A 20,563-nucleotide genomic window follows, 5' to 3' on the forward strand; every position below is an offset into this window, starting at 1 on the left:
ACTGCGGTTCGGCATTGTAACCGACTTGTGGGCCAATGCTCAGCTTCGATGGCCGCATGCTGGAGAAGTATACTCTTCATGGATGAATCTTGGCTACAAATGTACCGGGCAGATGGCAGTCAGCGTGTAGGGCGTTGTCTAGGCTAGCAGTTTGCTCATGTCAACGTGGCGGTGGGGTTATGGAATAGGCAGGCATAAGCTACGAACAGAGAAAACAATTGCATTTTATTGATGGAAATTTGAATGCACAGAGATACCGTGACAAGATCCTGAGGTCCACTGTCGTGCCATTCATCCTCCACCATCACCTCATGTTTCAGCATGATAACGCAGAGCCATGTCGCAAGGATCTGTACACAATTCCTGGAAGCTGAAATGACCTGCATACTCACCAGACATGTCACCCATTGAACATGTTTTGGGGTGCTCTGGATTGACGTGTACGACAGCGTGTACCAGTTCCCGACAATATCGGGTAACTTCACAAAGCCATTGAAGAGGCGTGGGACATCATTCCACAACATTCCACATGCTTACAAGCAACAGCCTGATCAACTCTATGCGAAGGAGATGTGTGGTCACACAGATACTGATACTCCTGTCATGACATTGCCCTCTTTGGGTACAGCAGGCTCATCCCCCTCTCTCTGTCTCCTACACTCAGGCTGCTGCGACCCCAGGTCGTAAATTCCTGGAGGAAATTATCTCCTCATGGCCACAGTATAAAGAGAGAGTGACGTTTTCATAGAGAGAACAAAGGGATGTCTTCCACCTCACAGAACTTGAGGTCCGAACAACATTTATGTTCTGGAGAAGGTATAAAAGTTCGGTGAAGAATCCAGCTACGAACTGGTCCGTTTGGTACAATTTTGTGAAACTCATGAGAGGCAATATGGTCACATTACCATAACGCTGTTTATATAATAGCCTCAGTTATGAGGCTTGCATCTAATTGCTGTACAGGATGAATGAGGAAAGATTACACTATTTGTGAAATTATGGGATGCGATGTAATGATGTAATGTGAGAGAATTGTATTTCTGTGTAAAGTTTCACTTAAGTCACTGGTACACCCCCATGAACACAGCCAGAACTTGGCGTCATGAGACAGCCTTTTTCTGCTCTTACGAATAAAACCCCCACCTTGAGAATTTCTCAACAGACCATGTTTCTCTCAATTACGAGAGGACAAAGGTTGCAGACCAGCTTACCTCGATAACGAGAGGGCCAAGGTTTGAGACGATTGCGGAATTTTTTTATCATCCCACGTGGTTAAACTCTTAGACTATCGATACCGACAGAATAAGAACAAGTCTTTGATATTAATTACTAGTCTGCAGCTAGGAATTCGGTATCATTGAATGCGAAGACCGACAACCGCCGAAACCACTATTCTATAACGACATGAATGAATGTCACTCTGAAGTACCCATTCTAACCACGACAGAGAGAGCGGACAGACAGACTCTCCAACAGAAACAAACTTTTCAACAGGGATCCCGACGACACACTGAGCGTAAATATATATATTGATTGCAATTATTCGCGAAAGAGTGAGCGTTCATGTGCGAAGGATTAGCATTTAAATTGTTATACTTATCAACTGTGTGTTGTCTTATCTCAGTCGACCCCCACTTCCCGTTTGTACACCAAGCCGCGATACCGGTTTATCCTACTAGGGAAACTCTATTATCATTTCCTTGTACAGTCGTATGAAAAAGTTTGGGCACCCCTCTGAGGCTGCATAATAATTTACTCTGTCGTCACAGAAAATGATCACAGTGGCATGCCATTCATTTTCTAATAAAAGTACTGGGGTATTGTCCAGACAAGGATTTTTAGTGTAGCAATATGAAGTTGTATGAAATTAAATCAGATGTGAAAAATAGGCTATGCAAAAATGTGGGCACCCTTGTCATTCTGTTGATTTGAATACCTGTAACTTCTTAGCACTGATGAATTGGAACACACAATTGGTTTGGTGAGCTAATTAAGCCTTGAACTTCATAGACAAGTGCATCCAATCATGAGAAAAGGTATTTAAGGCCAATTGCAAGTTGTTGTTCTCTTTGACTCTCCTCTGAAGAGTGGCAACATGGGGGCCTCAAAACAACTCTCAAATGACCTGAAAACAAAGGTTGTTCAGCATTATGGTTTAGAGGAAGGCTACAAAAAGCTATCGAAGAGATTTTAAGCTGTCAGTGTCCACTGTGAGGAACATAGTGAGGAAATGGAAGACCACAGGCACAGTTCTTGTTAAGGCCCGAAGTGGCAGGCCAAGTAAAATATCGGAGAGGCAAAGGCGAAGGATGGTGACAACGGTCAAAAACAGCTCACAGACCACCTCCAAAGACCTACAAAATCATCTTGCTGCAGATGGTGTCACTGTGCATCGTTCAACAATTCAGCGCACTTTGCACAAGGAGAAGCTGTATGGGAGAGTGATGCGGAAGAAGCCTTTTCTGCACACACGCCACAAACAGAGTCACTTGAGGTATGCAAACGCACATTTGGAAAAGCCAGCTTCATTTTGGAATAAGGTGCTGTGGACTGATGAAACAAAGATTGAGTTATTTGGTCATAACAAGGGACGTTATTGCATGGCGGCAAAAGAACACAGCGTTCCAAGAAAAACACCTGCTACCCACAGTGAAATGCTACCCCCATGATGGTGGGGGTTCCATCATGCTGTGTGGCCAGTGCCAGTACTGGGAATCTTGTTAAAGTTGAGGGTCACATGGATTCCACTCAATATCAGCAGATTCTTGGGAATAATGTTGAAAAATCAGTCACAAAGTTGAAGTTACGCCGGGGCTGGATATTTCAACAAGACAACGACCCAAAACACTGCTCAAGATCTCCCCGGGCATTTATGCAGAGGAACAAGTACAATGTTCTGGAATGGCCATCCCAGTCCCCAGACCTGAATATCATTGAGAATCTGTGGGATGATTTGAAGCGGGCTGTCCATGCTCGGCAACCATCAAACCTAACTGAACTGGAGATGTTTTGTAAGGAGGAATGGTCCAAAATACCTTCATCCAGAATCCAGACACTCATTAGAGGTTATGGGAAGTGTCTAAAGGCTGTTATTTTGGCAAAAGGAGGCTCTACCAAATATTGATGTGATTTTTCTATTGGGGTGCCCAAATTTATGCACCTGTCTCATTTTGTTTTGATGCATATTGCACATTTTCTGTTAATCCAATAAACCTAATTTCACTACTGAAATATTACTGTGTCCATCAGTTATTTGATAGATCAAAATGAAATTGCTGATCCAAACACCCAATTATTTATAAATTGTCAGGGGTGCCCAAACTTTTTCATACGACTGTAACTATCTACTGTTTGTTTATGCATTTCTGTGAATTACTTAGTTAGTAAATAAATGATTTCAGACAATTGATGTATGGATGACTCATAGTGAATGAAGACTGGGTTCGTGCAGAACACCAACAATTTACGGCGTTTGGAATGAGACTAACGTGAGGTAAAGAAGAATTCATTAATCAGACTATTGATCAGATATGAAAATGAAAATAAGTTATATTAGAAAAATTATAACTTTAATTTTAATATTTTCCTTGGTGCCCCGACTTCCTAGTTAATTACAGTTACATGATTAATCAGTTTAATGATGCCAAAGACACGACACTCCCTACCTTTTTTTTTATGGTATTTGTGACCAAGTCATGTGAAATCCATAGATTAGCACATATTGCATTTATTTCAATTGACTGATTTCCTTATATGACTGATTTCCTTTTATTAAAATTGTTGCATGTTGTGTTCATATTTTCCATCAGCTTATGGTCCATTTACACACGCTTAACTCAGGTCAGAATTTGGCCCTTTTTATTTGTATGTATAAATAACTAGGCGACTACTTTCAGGATTTAGTTTGCATCATTTTGGTAAGACAGCTGTGTGTATGGCTCCAGTCACATAGGCGGTTTATAATAGGTGAATCTCCCTATCTATCTTGTAGCCTATATTCATTACTACCCCCCCCCTCCCCCCAAAGAAACAAACCTGGCACCGGGTCTGTAAAGGGGTGACTTAAGAGCTCAATCCTGGAGGGGCAAGTTATACCACAGTGAGGGAAAGTTGTAGGGATAGAGAGAGGTTGTTAGAGTCCAGGATTCTCTTTCCTTTAGTTGGAGCCTCCCAAATGCCTCATTGATCCCCAAAGAGGCTCATGACTTGGAATACTTTGTGTTGCCATGACAAGCAGTCTGCTGCCTTTAAAAAATATATATACACCCCTCAAAAAAATAAAGGGAACACTTAAAGAACACAATGTAACTACAAGTCAATCACACTTCTGTGAAATCAAACTGTCCACGTAGGAAGCAACACTGATTGACAATAAACTTCACATGCTGTTGTGCAAATGGAATAGACAACAGGTGGAAATTATAGGCAATTAGCAAGACACCCCCAATAAAGGAGTGGTTCTGCAGGTGGTGACCACAGACCCCTTCTCAGTTCCTATGCTTCCTGGCTGATGTTTTGGTCACTTCTGAATGCTGGCGGTGCTTTCACTCTAGTGGTAGCATGAGACGGAGTCTACAACCCACACAAGTGGCTCAGGTAGTGCAGCTCATCCAGGATGGCACATCAATGTGAGCTGTGGCAAGAAGGTTTGCTGTCATATCTAGGGGGACCCCCCCTAACGTAATTGCAAGAGTAGTGGCTAAACATGTGAAATTCACAGAGGGACCTTTGACTGGAAATAAATACAGTTTTTAGTGTCTGGCCACTATACATTTTTGTCAGACTGTACCATACAGAACTGAATGACAGCAAATTTGACATGTAAAGTTGTTTGAACAGCTACCAGAAAAGTGAAGTTTAATCATCATATTCATGATTGACATGTCGCCCTATTGTATCTGTGTGCTTACAGGTCTATTTCCTACATGCTTTAAGATATCCTAATGCTCTTGATGTGTCTATGTAGAGCAGACCATTGATTACGTGTATACCAAATTATAGCAATATCAGAGCTTGCAATTTTGGGTTACATGAGCTTAGGTGGCTCACTCCCCCTCCAGCCAGGCATTATTCTGCACTGTTTGAGTTAAGGGTGTGTGTCACCATATCTTTCAATTTAACCACTTTTGCAATAGGATTATTGTATACAACCATCCATATATGGGATAACTTAAGAGACATGGAAAAACATGGTTGTGCTTTGTTATACCTCAGGTAGCGTTCTCTAAAAAATGTAAGCCTGTTTTTGATGATTGGCAACTAGCCTAAAAATATCATGTGACTAGTACAAATATTTTGAGACATTGTCAAATGTGATTGCTGAATAGATCAATACTGGAAATAATGGTTTCATTTATTTTACCCACAAATCAACTTTGTTACTTTGAAAACCAGAGACACTCTGTACACAACAGGCCAAGTTGAGCAACATCTTTATTGTCCAAGAAGAGCAATCACAAATGATCAAATATTTATACAACCCCACCAGCATGCCAGCATCTTCATTGAAACTGTACAATGTGTGAAGGAATGTATGGGAAAGCATAAGATCATTCACAATATCTGAAACACTTTTACATCCATATGCTTAGGGTACAGTACATGTCAATTCCACTTTCTGATCCAAAATCCCTCCCTCTTAACATACTCAAACAGTATCACGTATGTTCTGCTAGCACATCCTACTCTGTGCAAATGCTACAATTTTTCCATCAACGTCTCTTTCCGTCAATATGTCATTGGGCAAAGGCTGGGGCCTGACTGTGGAGGTGTATATCTTAACCCTACCAGCTCCTGTTCCTAATGAGAGCTGAAACACCGTCAATGTCTCCAGCAGCAGACGGTGAGTCATTCTCTACTCCTGTGCTTTCTCTGGTACTTGTCATCTCATTTGACCTCCGACAGCAGGCTCTAAGGGTCGTAACAAAATGTGAGTGAGGGGGGAGGTGGGAAATTGGATTTTTGATGTACATTAAGGCAAAACAAAATACAAAATCGTGGTCTTTCTTTTTCACGCGACCAAAGTCGACGATAAGGCCTCATGGCTAAGGAACACAAGTGTGTTAATAATGATGACGTGGCCTGCTGGGGTGGGCAAGGAAAAAACACATGGGTAAATTCTAGGTGGTGTATTCTATTCTCATTCTAACTACCATGTTTACTTGTGTTTAGCGGAGGTTGAGTTTAGACAAAACAGGCCAGGAGCAGCATGTGTGTAAACTTTACAGGGAGAATCACAACTAGCAGAGATTAAGATGGTGAACAGTTGATAGTACAATATGCCCTTGAGTGAGTCTACCTGATGGCAAGCACCACATGAAATATACAACATACAGCCCAAGTCATGCACCATCTGTTAGTGCACCACCATGATAACTGCACAAGAGTAGTAAACTGATTATTGGTGAGCTACTGATTATTTTGATATTTCGGTATAAGGCAGCACTGGGGCATACGCCCCTTTTTTTCATCCAATGTTATGATATCTTTCACTTCCTTGGCCCTAGCCTCTGCCGAGTCCCCAACAACTGGAAGTTCCTGTTTTCAGGGTAAATGGACTTCCGCTTTTGGACATTAACAAGGCGACACGCCTCCTCCACATACAACAGAAAACCAGCAGGCTGCGGACCTCGTAGGGTAAGAGTTGAATACCTCTTATGTAGGAGATCTAGTTTCAGATGTTTTTTTTTTACACCTGCTACATTAGGTGACCGTGGCCCCAATCCCCATGTAAGAGGAAAGGGTTAATACATTTAAGGGGGGTGGGAGGAGCTGAAGTAAAGCAGCTCATTATTAATTCACTGTATGTTTAAAAGACATGCTCCAGAACTTTTTTCCCTATATTCACCCCCACTTGGGCAAGCCCCTTAGTAATTCAAGTTTCAGCCAATGAGCTTCAGCCCCTCACCAGTGACGGCTAGCAAGACCCACACACAATAGAGCGAGAGAGAGCAATGACGTGCTGCACATATCTGCACATTTGTGACACATGCAATTTTGGGGACTACTTTTGGCTCATGGGTGCTACTTTCAGAACCACTGGCAAAAAATAATACAAAAGTTCAGGAGAATATCTTTAACAAGGCAGGTCTTGGTAAAATATATTAAAAAACAACTAGCAAGGAGGCAAGCAAAGGAATGCTAAAAGGGGGCAGAACAAGATGGCGGGGAAGGAATGACCATAAAAGCTGATTAATATCAACAGTGACATGAACAAAGCCACAGTATACTAGTATTCATATATATATAAAAAAAAGGCAAAATGAAAAGTTGATTGTACACTTGCTTTTCCACGTGTACTTCTTACTGACAGGAAGACCATTTAGGGAGCAAAGTGGGGTTTAATCTCTTCAAGCAGGACAAACATTAAGGGGTGGGGGGTTGGAGGACAGATCCTGCACAGTACAGCTATGACTTAAAAAGGTCCAATGCAGCCGTTTTTATATATCTATTCATTTCTGGGTAACAATTAAGTACCTTACAGTGATTTTAATTGAAAACTATGGCCAAAAAAACTAAAATAGCTTCTTAGCAAAGAGCAATTTCTCAAGCAAGAATTTGGCTAGGACTGTCTGGGAGTGGCCTCAGTGGGGAAGGGAAAACTAGCTGTTATTGGCAGAGAGGTTTGGAACTATTCTTTATTGGTCTATTAACTAATTTACTGACTGGTGAAGTCACCAGGGGGCCAAAACTCCATCCCACCAAGGCAGTCTTTTCAAACAGCTCCAACACTGAAAGGGCATTATCATCATTTTAACAATATTATTCCAAACTCATAGTGTGGATATATATGTATATACAAAACACGGCAAAATCACATTATTGACTGCACTGGCAGGTTGAGGACAGTGAATCAATTATGGTGGACTTTGTGCAACCAATGAAAGCAGAGGGGGGATGGACGGACAGAGGGGGCCGTTGCTTCTGCTGCTGCTACTAATGCAGACGGATAAATGGGGAGAAACGTGGGAGAGACGAGAGAGGGATGGAAGGGTCGGAATGAAGATTGAAGACATGAGGATGGGATGAAGTAGAAGAAAATAAACTTGTGGAGAAATGGGGACATGGTTGTGGGGTTTGGTTTTGAAGGCCTCTTTCTTAGTCTTTCCAGTCTTTCTTGATGTTGAGGTTCCACTCCCAGGAAAGGTGGTCGTGCTTATCGTCGTCGGTGAACTTGGACTTGATGTTGTAGGTGCCGCGGGCCAGCATGCCTTTAGGAGCCTCCTCCAGCGGGGTCAGGAAGTCGTACTCATTTGGCCTCGGCCCATAGCTCCCCACCATGTAGTCTGACTTGTCAACTACAGAGACAAGAGAGAAAAGAAGGGCTGTTTGAATCACCAGGGAGGACAAAAAAAAATACAGGGTGGTGTTCATTAGGCACTAAACAGAAAACTGAATGAAACAAGGAGTAACTAGTAACTACTATACTAGCTCTCTGGGAAGAAAGTTAGCAATAAACAAGACTAATGAAAAACATGACTAATGACTGTTTTGCGACAACTTATTGATTTTTTTGTACTTTTACCCCCCTTTCTCCCCCAAAAAACCAATTGGTAGTTACAGTCCTGCCCCATCGCTGCAACTCCCCTACAGACTCGGGAGAGGTGAAGGTCGAGAGCCATGCATCCTCCGAAACACGACCCTGCCAAGCCGCACTGCTTCTTGACACAGCTCGCTTAACCCGGAAGCCAGCCGCACCAATGTGTCGGAGGACACACTGTCCAGCTGGGGACTAAAAGTCAGCTTGCAGGTGCCCGGCCCACCAGAAGGAGTCGCTAGAGCACAATGGGATAATGGAATCCCAGTCGGCCAAACCCTTCCCTAACAACATAGGGCCAATTTTGCGCCGCCTCATGGGTCTCCTGGTCACGGCCGGCTGTGACATAGCCTTGGATTGACCCCGGGTCTGTAGTGACGCCTCAAGCACTGCATAGCAGTGCCATAGACCGCTGCGCCACTCAGGAGGTCTGCTCTAATTTATTTTTCATCTGTTGATTTCTCAATAAGCCTCACAAACACGACTCACTAATAAAGCAATTGACACAACAGGCTGTTTTGTGCCTAAACTTGCATCCAGTTTCAAACAAACCTGCCCTTTTCTGCTCAGGAAAAATCTAAACAATCTCTCAATAATATCCCTATTGACAGTGTTGAGTCTGTTTTTCAGCCTTGACTTGTGCATCCGGTTTGAAACAATATCTCAATTTCAGTCCCTGGCCCTTCTGCCGGTTTCTCTTGGCAGATTAAAAAGGGAAGGCAGTGTGTGGGCCGGGGCCGTCTGTCAACGTCATTAAACAATGGTAGTCTCCACAGGCCATAAGTGTTTACAGCTCTTCATTGAACTAATTCATTTAAACTGATTCCCTTATTGTCTAAAGAAAAGGTGTTGATGTGGCATTATGCCACTTATCTCTTCAATTCTGTTAGGACCAACATTTGGAAACCATGACAATGTATCACCTAGTACATTCCCATAACAGAGAAATCTGCAGAAACTGATGGCGGTGGGAAACTGGAGTCTAGGGCATAATTTCCCACATTTAGTATGGGAGGAAGGCCTGTGAGGTTGAGATGGAGGTCAGGAGGGAACAAACAAGAGGGATAGGAAGCAGCAAGCACTCACTTCTCACTCCTTTCCTGTGGGTCTGCTGGACATACTTGAGTCCCGAAACAATCTCCTTGTTCACCTGCAGAGAACGAGACATTGTTAGTGGAAAATCAATCTAGCTTATCGCAAGCACATCTGACAGAAATAGGCCATTTAAAGACCTATTGAACCATGAAATCTGAAAAATACAATACCTACAGGTAAGACAAGTTCATTAACAGCACAATCTGAGTGTTTGATTTCTAGTGGGGGAGAAAAGTATAGCCACCGCCTTTTTATGGGGAAAGTGAAAGGAGGATACCGGGCCAGTTGAACAACAATGCATTCAACTGAAATGTGTCTTCTGCATTTATTAACTGATGGGGTCTTCATACAAACAGCTTTCATTCAAATAAATCTAACTACATCGATTCCCCTTTGAGAGAATCAATGTAGTTCAATTTAATTGTTTTGTGCAATATCTTACATATTGTACAGGTAACTGCCAAAATAATGGAAACACTTCAGTAAATGAGGGATACAAAGTATATTGAAAGCAGGTGCTTACACGCAGGTGTGGCTCCTGGTTTCAATAAGAAATGAACATCCCATCATGCTTCGAGTCTTGCATAAAAATGCTGGGCGGCGATTATTTTGGCTACCTTGGCTATGCCCCTATAGGATGACAATGCCCCCCCATCCACAGGCCACGAGTGGTCACTGAATGGTTTGATGAGCATGAAAACAATGTAAACTATTTGCCATGGCAGTCTCAGTCACCAGATCTCAAACCAATTGAACACTTATGGGAGATTCAGGCGCGGCGCTTGAGACAGCGTTTTCCTTCACCATCAACAAAACATAAAATTATGGAATTTCTCATGGAAGATTGGTGTCACATCCCTCCAACAGAGTTCCAGACATTTGTAGAATCTATGCAAAGGTGCATTGAAGCTGTTCTGCCCCGTGGTGGCCCAACGCCCTATTAAGGCACTTTATGTTGGTGCTTCCTTTATTTTGGCTGTGCTCTCACTTTGAAGCTGATCTTTATTCTGTACTCCACTCCCTCCTTCAGGATAAAGGACTGCTTCTTAAAGGCCTCCAGATCTCCTGTTAGAAAGACAACGAGGGGAAAAAAACAGTAAGGTTTCTCCAACACACACACACTAACTAACTAGGGCATGCAGCAGGGGACTGCCATCCACAAGGCCCCAGTGTGGAGTGTGAAAGCAGGATGTCTTTAACAGTCATGTAGAGTCCTAGGCAGCTCTGACAACTCAGCGAGGGTCATTATCTCAGCCCAGCGGTGGCACTGCCTCATTAGCACACTTAATCAGGGGTTTTAATACTGCCTTCTAGCTGTGCTGCAGCACTCTCGCTCAACATCTAGCAGTGTAACAAACTGGACTGGGGAAACAGAAGCAATACAGTATTCTCTTTATTCCCCCCACGAGGAATGCGTCAAACCAGTTTTTACCCCAGAATTTTCCATGTGCTGTACATGGAAAGACCATGAGGTAAGGCTTTGAAATGTTCAAAAGACACCCAATTTATTCCTATTCATTCACCGTTTAGTGCATGTTACCGCTGACACGAGTGTCTGTGTTATACTGTTCCTCAGGAACCCTTTTTCTGTGTTAGTTTATGACCGACCAATCATCACTACAAGTACATACGAGTATGATGCACGCATTTTTTTTACTGGCACTGGCCTGCGTCATTCAGGATGACTCAGGTCATTCTGTTCAGCAGCACAAGGTCTCCTGCTCACCTCAAGAGAGTCAGGTGACAGTAGCAGGTCTTTTCTTAGAACACGGGCTAACAGATCAGTTTGTCAGCGCCAGTTAGTTACACACGGAACCATTTCCCCCATGCTTTGAGACGCTCGTACGATAAGATGTCAATTTCTGGGGATTACAGTAAACAAAGTACTACAGCATTATAGCTCACCTTGAAGGTCCAGGGTCAGTGGGTTCGGGGCAGTCTCACACATCAGTGTCAACCGTGTCACCTGGACGTTGGGAACGCTGGGATCTGTAACAAGACCAGACAAAGAACATCCATAAGGATCACGTAACTGACCCACAGCAACCTCACACCCTACTTACTTAACCATAGGTTTGTATGATATGTAATGTTTGTAAATGGTTGGTTTCAGACCTTTAGACTTAATAGGTCATTCAGTGTGAAAATACATCAAACATATTTTATAATCTGACATTTAGCACAAAGACATCACTTAAATGTATTTTTATATAATTCTGCATTTGTGTCTGAATGACAACTGAATTGAATACATCCAATTTTTGATATATGTGAACTTCTGGCCCTTACCTAGGCTTCCATTTAAACATTACAACTTCTAATCGATTGTACAGACCAAGACTTCTTAGAGGCCCTTTTCTTAGAGGCAACATTGAGGAACGAGGACTGCATGTATACTATCAGTAATAACCAGCTGTCCAAAGGTCTCACCCAGATGAGAGCTGAAATCATGACAGCTATCCATTATTTGGAAGGGCCCCAACATTAAAGAAGCATTTGTTTATTCTGAGATAAACAGTCTCTGGGCATTAGCTATAGCCTTTTCCCAGATCTAAGCAGTGTCTTATTGACCCGTTAAGATACTAAGCAGACGCCAGGCAGACAAACACAAGTATTGAGAGAGAAATGACACACACACACTCACCAGCGACAGCAGCAGCGCCGGCTCCTAGCAGAACCTCCTTGTACTTCCGGAGGCTCTCGTCATCCTGGTCCAGCTCCTGGATCTCCTGCAGGGTCTTCTGGGCCGGGGGCTTGTAGTTGACCGTCTCGCCCACGTCATTTTCCGCAGCGATGGCTGCGAGCTGCTCCGGAGTCAAATCGTCCTCAGCCATGTCTGTGGCGAGAGAGAGAGGGGAAGAGGAAGAAGAGAGGGAGAGAGAGGAGGAATGGTACAACCAATATTGTTGGCAAATAAATAGTTCCGTTAAATCGCTACTCCTCGCATGTTGTTTCTTCTCAGATGTAGTATATTCTACTCAAATAAAAGGATGACAGCATCTCATCAATTACTATGAAATGCTGCTATGACATCACACAAGGCAACAAACAATGAACTAAAATGCAGAAAGGTTCCCTGATCGGAAGAACCAAAAAAATCACCTTTTTAAATATTTTTAAATAAAGTGTTGATCATTGAGTGAGAAGTCTTCTTTTACTACCAATGACTTAATCCTGGGACAAATGTGAAAAATCTGGGCACACTGAAACAGCGTCAGCACTGGTGGGAGACCATCACCATCGAATGAGGTCATGTGTGAAAAGTCGCATGACACGGGCCCCTAACACACACACACACACGATTGAGGTCAGAGGAGCAGGGGCTGTGTTCCTTAGCATTGAGGGAACCACCAGAGGGGTTGTTCTAAATATACAGACCAATCAAACACAGTCAGTTTCTCAGAACCATTGGTTCCAGTAGAGGTCGACCGATTATGATTTTTCAACGCCGATACCGATTATTGGAGGACCAAAACAGCCGATACCAATTGATCGGACGATTTTTTAAATTTTTAATTTCTAATAATGACAATTACAACAATACTGAATTATTTTAACCTAATATAATAGATCAATAAAATCAATTTAGCCTCAAGTAAATAATGAAACATGTTCAATTTGGTTTAAATAATGCAAAAACAAAGTGTTGGAGAAGAAAGTAAAAGTGCAATATGTGCTATGTAAGAAAGCTAACGTTTCAGTTCCTTGCCTAGAACATGAGAACATATGAAAGCTGGTGGTTCCTTTTAACATGAGTCTTCAATATTCCCAGGTAAGAAGTTTTAGGTGGTAGTTATTATAGGACTATTTCCCTCTATACCATTTGTATTTCACTAACCTTTTTTTTTTTTTTTTACCTTTATTTAACTAGGCAAGTCAGTTAAGAACAAATTCTTATTTTCAATGACGGCCTAGGAACAGTGGGTTAACTGCCTGTTCAGGGGCAGAATGACAGATTTGTACCTTGTCAGCTCGGGGATTTGAACTTGCAACCTTTCGGTTACTAGTCCAATGCTCTAACCACTAGGCTACACTGCCGCCCTTTGACTATTGGATGTTCTTATAGGCACTTTAGTATTGCCAGTGTAACAGTATAGCTTCCGTCCGTCTCCACCCTGGGCTCGAACCAGCAACACAACGACAACAGCCACCATCGAAGCAGCGTTACCCATGCAGAGCAAGCGGAACAACTACTAGAAGGCTCAGAGCGAGTGACGTTTGAAACTCTATTAGCGCGCGCTAACTAGCTAGCCATTTAACTTCGGTTACACCAGCCTCATCTCGGGAGTTGGTAGGCTTGAAGTCATAAACAGCGCAATGCTTGACACACAACGAAGAGTTGCTGGCAAAACGCACAAAAGTGCTGTTTGAAATAATGTTTACGCGCCTGCTTCTTCCTACCATCGCTCAGTCAGATACTTAGATACTTGTATGCTTGCTCAGTCAGATAATATGCAACGCAGGACACGCTAGATAATATCTAGTAATATCATCAACCATGTGTAGTTAACTAGTGATTATGATTAATTGTTTTTTATAAGATAAGTTTAATGCTAGCTAGCAACTTACCTTGGCTTTCTGCATTCGCGTAACAGGCAGTCTCTGTGTGGGGTGCAACGAGAGAGAGGCAGGTCGTTATAGCGTTAGACTAGTTAACTGTAAGGTTGCAAGATTGGATCTCCCAAGCTGACAAGGTGAAAATCTGTCGTTCTGCCCCTGAACGAGGCAGTTAACCCACCGTTTCTAGGCCCTCATTGAAAATAAGAATGTGTTCTTAACTGACTTGCCTAGTTAAATAAAGGTATAATAAATAAATAAAAACCGTCAAATCGGCGCCCAAAAATACAGATTTTCGATTGTTATGAAAACTTGAACTCATCCCCGAATTAATCGGCCATTCCGATTAATCTGTCGACCTCTAGTCTCCAGGGGCCTCTTAGCCTGACTTATCAAAACAAGCTCACACCAATCTACTTACCTGTCATATGTTAAAGAATGAAAGCAAGACGTCACTGTATCAAGTGAGTTCAACTACGCTGACAGATGTGGTCAAAAGAATGTTGACATACAGAATTCACATGCTCCTAAAATAGACCACATGTAGGCTACATTCTTTAGATCAATGCAATCAATGAACATGGTCCTTAGATGTTGTTTTTGCCTGTTTGACACAGATCTGTAATGGCCAACTCCTAAGGTGGTTGTAATGACAAAACTTATGTTTGGATCTGGGACAACTTCCAGGCTTAATTTGTGGGGCTTTCCTCAAGGGGCGGCAGGGTAGCCTAGTGGTTAGGGTGTTGGACTAGTAACCGGAAGGTTGCAAGTTCAAATCGCCGAGCTGACAAGGTACAAATCTGTCGTTCTGCCCCTGAACAGGCATTAACCCACTGTTCCTAGGCCGTCATTGAAAATAAGAATTTGTTCTTAACTGACTTGCCTAGTTAAATAAAGGTAAATAAAAATAAAATCTGAATGAAACAGTTCTTGAAATTGCTTCTCAAAACTCAACCTGTCCACCTCTGTCCTTTGAACTCATGCCGACTTCATTTGATGCTAACTAAAAACCGTTTGACAGCAAGCCTAATGGCATTCACAACAAACAAGATGGCCAATAAAACACACTCCAGATGAGTCATCGCTATCCAGGGGTTATAATTGGAATGAGAGGCCTCTCCTCAAAATACTCGAGTCACGACAACTGGAGGGGCTCACAAAAGCAGGAAGAGCTGTGTTTATGCCAAGAAGAGTCCAACATTCCCAATAAGGCGTTCTCTCCCACAATAGCCTAATCATGAATCCTCTGTCTGTGTCTGCCACTACTACTGCAAAGCCAGCGCTCGGAATGGAGTTTCAGTTCCATCAACGTCCATGTGTTTTAGGCTAATAAAGTTATTTTCCACTTGATGTTGTTGACCTATCATTCTTTGCTGGGGCTTGGGAGAGGGAAAGTATTTCAATGTTGGCGTTTAGTCTTAAGAGTTAAATGCACACCTGTATCCTTGTTAATCAAAGAGTGTAAGACTTAAAAATCTGACTAGCAGCCTGGTGTGGGACTTTGATTTGGAGGAAAATGGAGCAGAGAGAAAGAATGATGCAGTTCGTTTTGGAGTTTTGTATGGTGTACAGTGCATAGTACAAGTATTAGGAAACTAATCCCTCACTAAAGCCAATCTACAGGGGAACAAAGATAAGGACAAAAAATACACCATAAAACAAAAGAAAAATGGGAAATAAATAAGTACTGCTGCGTCAGGGTTTCCGGCTTTTGGGAAATACGTGTTAAAAAAAAAAAAAGCCAATGAATACAATTGGCACTGGCCAATTGTCCGGAAGGAGGAAATAAAATCCCATTGCGAAATAATGCTTTTTAACCTATTCATTGATGGAAATACCATGGATTGATGGAAATACCATATCGGTCAAAAGGTTCATTTACATTTTCTGTTAAAATGAATTACCATAATGGGATTTGTGTCTTACTGAGTACCGTGGGTGGACGCCCTAATTAGGTTACGCACCCGATGCATATGCGTCCAGTAAATCAAAATACATTTTCCTAACGGAAACTGTGTGCTGAATTGAGTTGTTTCTAATGTGTTTATGTGAGCTGGCCTCAAGAGTTTCACAGAAGCCCACCCTCCGTGTGACAGCGTCATAGTTCCACCATTGACCTAATGCCAGTACTTAACCACCAACCATACACAAGAGCCAAACAACAAGCTGTTAGAAGAGGCTTAAGGGCCGGTACGACGGCCGAGTCTGCAAGTATGATTCAGGCCTAATATGAAAGGCGGGTCATCTCATCTTGACGACAACTTGGAACCTTGACGGCAAACACTCCAACTAATTGGACGAATGCATTCTACTTTTGTATTTGAAAAAAAGCCCTTCCACGCATCTATATTAACGATCTATTTGATGATAGATTACTGTCAGAGTTTGTAACATGAAAACTGTAGCCTATTTCACAAAGGGCTAGTTTGCCTTGGAAACAACTGCTCACAAAACATCTCTCATTGTGCTAGGGGCAATTAAAGGCACCTAAAATGTGCAGTGTTGTCACAACACAGATGTCTCAAGTTGAGGGAGCGTGCAATTGGCATGCTGACTGCAGGAATGTCCAACAGAGCGGTTGCCAGATAAGAGAAATAGACATTAAATTATCATAAGCCACCCCCAACGTTGTTTGGCAGTACGTCCAACCGGCCTCACAAACGCAGACCACATGTAACCACGCCAGCCCAGGACCTCCACATCCAGCTTCTTCGCCTGCGGGATGGTCCGAGACGAGCCACCCGGACAGCTAATGAAACTGTGGGTTTGCACAAGTGAAGAATGTCTGCATTAACTGTCAGAAACCGTCTCAGGGAAGCTCATCTGCGTGCTCGTCGTCCTCACCAGGGTCTTGACCGGACTGCAATACGGCATTGTGACTGGCTTCAGTGGGAAAACGCTCAACTTCTCTAGCGTGCCAGTGGCCATCGAAGTGTGCTCTTCAAGGATGAATCCCGGTTTCAACTGTACCAGGCAGATGGCGTTGTGTGGGCAAGCAGTTTGCTGATGTAAATGTTGTTAACAGAGTGCCCCATGGTGGGCAGGCATAAGCCACGGACAAAGAACATAATTGCATTTTATCAATGGCAATTTGAATGCACAGAAATACTGTGACGAGATCCTGAGGTCCATTGTCGTGCCATTCATATTTACCAGACATTCCTGTATATTTACCAGACATGTCCCCCATTGAGCATGTTTGGGATGCTCTGGATCTGCATTTACGACAGTGTGTCCAGCTCCTGCCAATAACCAGCAACTTCACACAGCCATTGAAGAGGAGTGGGACAACATTCCACAGGCAACAATCAACAGTCTGATCAACTCTAAGTGAAGGAGATGTGTCGAACTGCATGAAGCAAATGGTGGTCACACCAGATACCAGATACTTACTGCCAATAAAAAGAAAAGATTAAGATGGGCAAAATAACACAGACACTGGACAGAGGAACTCAGAGGAAGGCCAGCATCCCGGAGTCGCCTCTTCACTGTTGACGTTGAGACTGGTGTTTTTTGCAGGTACTATTTGATGTAGCTGCCAGTTGAGGACTTGTGACATTAATGTACTGGACATTAATGTACTGGTCCTCTTGCTCAGTTGTGCACCCGGGCCTCCCACCCACTTCTCTATTCTGGTTAGATACAGTTTGCGCTGTTCTGTGAAGAGAGTAGTACACAGCATCTTCTTGGCAATAGCCTTCATCTCTCAGAACAAGAATAGACTGACGAGTTTCAGAAGAAAGTTATTTGTTTCTGGCCATTTTGAGCCTGTAATCGAACCCACAAATGCTGATGCTCCTGATACTCAACTAGTCTAAAGGCCAGTTTTATTGCTTCTTTAAATCGGGACAACAGTTTTCAGCTGTGCTAATATAATTGCAATAAGGTTTTCTAATGATCAATTAGCCTTTTAAAATGATAACCTTGGATTAGCTAGCACAACGTGCTATTGGAACATAGGAGTGATGGTTGCTGATAATGGGACTGTATGCCTATGTAGATACTTCATAAAAAATCTGCCGTTTCCAGCTACAATAGTCATTTCCAACATTACAATGTTTACATTGTATTTCTGATCAATTTGATGCTATTTTAATGGACAAAAAATATATATATTTAAAAAACAAGGACATTTCTAAGTGACCGCAAACTGTTGAACAGTAGTGTAACGAGGGATTGTTTATTCATTGACAAATAATGAGAATTTAAAGCAATTTCCAAGTAAATGCTAACTTTATGGATGCTCTATTTAATGAGCCGTGATGTTCCACCGTACAGGGCTCAATCAATGTTATCCTGGCTTCCAGTCTGAAGGGTCCACAACACCCCGCCCAGTCTAAGATGAAGATGTCAAATCTTTCTAGCAGACAGAATGTGGTACTTAAAATTCAGGTTGACAGAAGAAACTCAAATCTAACTACGCTAATGAATTTCCTTTCTCACATTCACCAACTAGAATTTGCATCAATAAACATCAATGGATGAAATTGATTGTAATTGAAATAATGACTAATAATTCATTCAAACTTGCGAACAAAATGTATTGTACTCTACTCGGCACAGGTGCAGAACAGTCTCCTTCCCCTGTGCAATCACTGACAATACTGTACACAGCCACCAGCTGTAAAATTATAATTTGTGCTGCAATGAAACTGGGTATGCAGTGTGCACTACAGATCAATATAGTACGCAAATACAATTGTTATCCTATCAACATCGCGTTATGCACCTGTGTTACTTCCTGGAAGATAAACAGCTAACAAAGAAATCTCATGTCCATTCTTTTGTTGTCTGTAGGTGGCTAAATAGCTTGAGCTTTAGCGTTAGCTTGCTGCAAAGAAAGACTGGCCGGTTACTGTAGTTACTGACAGGGACAGGTGCCGACTTGGGAGAATCCCAACGAATAGCTAAATAATAAGCTAAACATGTGTTAAACTATCTAAGAACAAAGGTTGCCTAATCGTCGAATTTAGCACTGTTTCAGGCGACAACGTAACCAAACGTCAAAGACAGCCAGCTAGCTAATGTGTTAGCTAGTCTCTGACCGGCTAGACACTGCCGCAAGTCATCAAGCTGCACGAGGATTGCTAGCTGGCTAATTAGCAACATGGGTGTTGGACTCCCTAGCTACCTGCCAGCCAGCCAATTAAACTAAACTATTCTTTTACATAATATGTTGCTCTGCTGCAGTGGAACTTAACAGTAGACCAACGTTTATTTCACGTTTCCCTGGCGACAAATGGGCACTGCTGCAGCCAGGGTGTGAAGTATGTAGATACGTTGGCAGGCTAACGTTACCGTGGTTGACATACTAGCACAACTCAGCAAATTGCTAGCAAAGTTGGGAGGAAATGACACCAGATACAAAGTAAGTCTAAACATAATGAACCGTCATATGCTTGATTGGTAACTATTGTATAGGTTGTGAAAGCATGCCTTTACCGTTTTCCTGCTGTTTTTTCCCCAGGCGCTTGAAGAATAAGTGCTTCTGTCGCTCTTCTCTGTGCAAGTATGGCGAACAAGAAACGGCGCCGCCCCATACAACTCGTTTCCGGAAACTATGCCGCGGCGCGCACGCTCAATGCAGGTGGCGTGCAATTGCTGGTGCCGCGCGCACTGAATTGATTTTAGGTGGGGCTAGTTTGAAGTCTTGAACAAGTAGTGCTAGTGTATCATTTTAATAGTGAAAATTATATTTTATTAGGTCCCCATCCTTCATTGCTAACAGAAGACTAATCAACTGGTCCGTCTAGTTCTTTGACCATTTCAAATAATAATCTAACAAGTCAGTGATGTTAATTTGAAAATTAATACCTTACATTTTAGTAACCACAATAGTATGAAAAGTTATTACACATTGTGTTTGACAATCTCACAAGTGTTGAGCATGTTATAAATGGCTTTAGCTTTTTACAAGCATTTGATATAGCAGTAGTGAACTACCATTGGAAATTCAATCATTTCCACACATTTTACACAATACCCCTTGAGGTCAATTAATGCGCGAGGTGAAAATGTGGTCTGAGGCACCATGTGAATGGTGTGACATAATTGGAGCCTCTAGAGGCACGCGGAGGCCAAATTGAGCTCCACACCACATCACCATCCGCCTCAAATATAGTATTTGACATGATTGGCGGAAGGCCCTGTAAAAAAAAAAAAAACTCACTTCACAAGAGGTCTGCGCCACAAAGCACAAGTAGTATGAATGCCCCAACTTCTGCAGAGGCTGTATCACCATAAATGATGCACGGCCAATGCAGACGTCATATTGACCATAGGCTTTTAGGACCGGTTTCCTGGACACAGATAAAGCATAGTCCAGGACTAACATAAGCTCTTTGGAGAATATACACCAAAATAGTTTTAGCCCAT

General features: G+C 42.5%; 1 protein-coding gene across 1 annotated transcript; it reads right to left on the reverse strand.

Moving 5' to 3' along the window:
- Positions 1-5,415: 5,415 nt before the first annotated feature.
- On the reverse strand, positions 5,416-19,706 carry LOC115142576 (rho GDP-dissociation inhibitor 1-like). Its single transcript, XM_029682135.2, has 7 exons — positions 19,631-19,706; positions 14,201-14,233; positions 12,276-12,467; positions 11,537-11,620; positions 10,620-10,696; positions 9,623-9,686; positions 5,416-8,297 (listed from the first exon to the last, which is right to left on the reverse strand). Exons 3-7 carry the CDS (start codon positions 12,463-12,465, stop codon positions 8,098-8,100), a joined length of 615 nt encoding a protein of 204 aa, XP_029537995.1. The 5' UTR covers positions 12,466-12,467; positions 14,201-14,233; positions 19,631-19,706; the 3' UTR covers positions 5,416-8,097.
- Between the last annotated feature and the right edge of the window lie 857 nt (positions 19,707-20,563).

This window comes from Oncorhynchus nerka, linkage group LG15 (assembly GCF_034236695.1).
Source record: "Oncorhynchus nerka isolate Pitt River linkage group LG15, Oner_Uvic_2.0, whole genome shotgun sequence".
In the NCBI taxonomy this organism is placed as follows: Eukaryota; Metazoa; Chordata; class Actinopteri; order Salmoniformes; family Salmonidae; genus Oncorhynchus; species Oncorhynchus nerka.

What these genes read in the sequence shown, in the direction of transcription:
- LOC115142576 (XM_029682135.2), bottom strand. Translation starts at nt 12,465, where the DNA reads ATGGCTGAGGACGATTTGACTCCGGAGCAGCTCGCAGCCATCGCTGCG. An exon ending in ACTGACCCTGGACCTTCAAG is followed by an intron (nt 10,697 to 11,536) that starts GTGAGCTATAAT and finishes TCTTTCTAACAG; the next exon opens with GAGATCTGGAGGCCTTTAAG. An exon ending in GAATAAAGATCAGCTTCAAA is followed by an intron (nt 9,687 to 10,619) that starts GTGAGAGCACAG and finishes CGTTCTCTGCAG; the next exon opens with GTGAACAAGGAGATTGTTTC.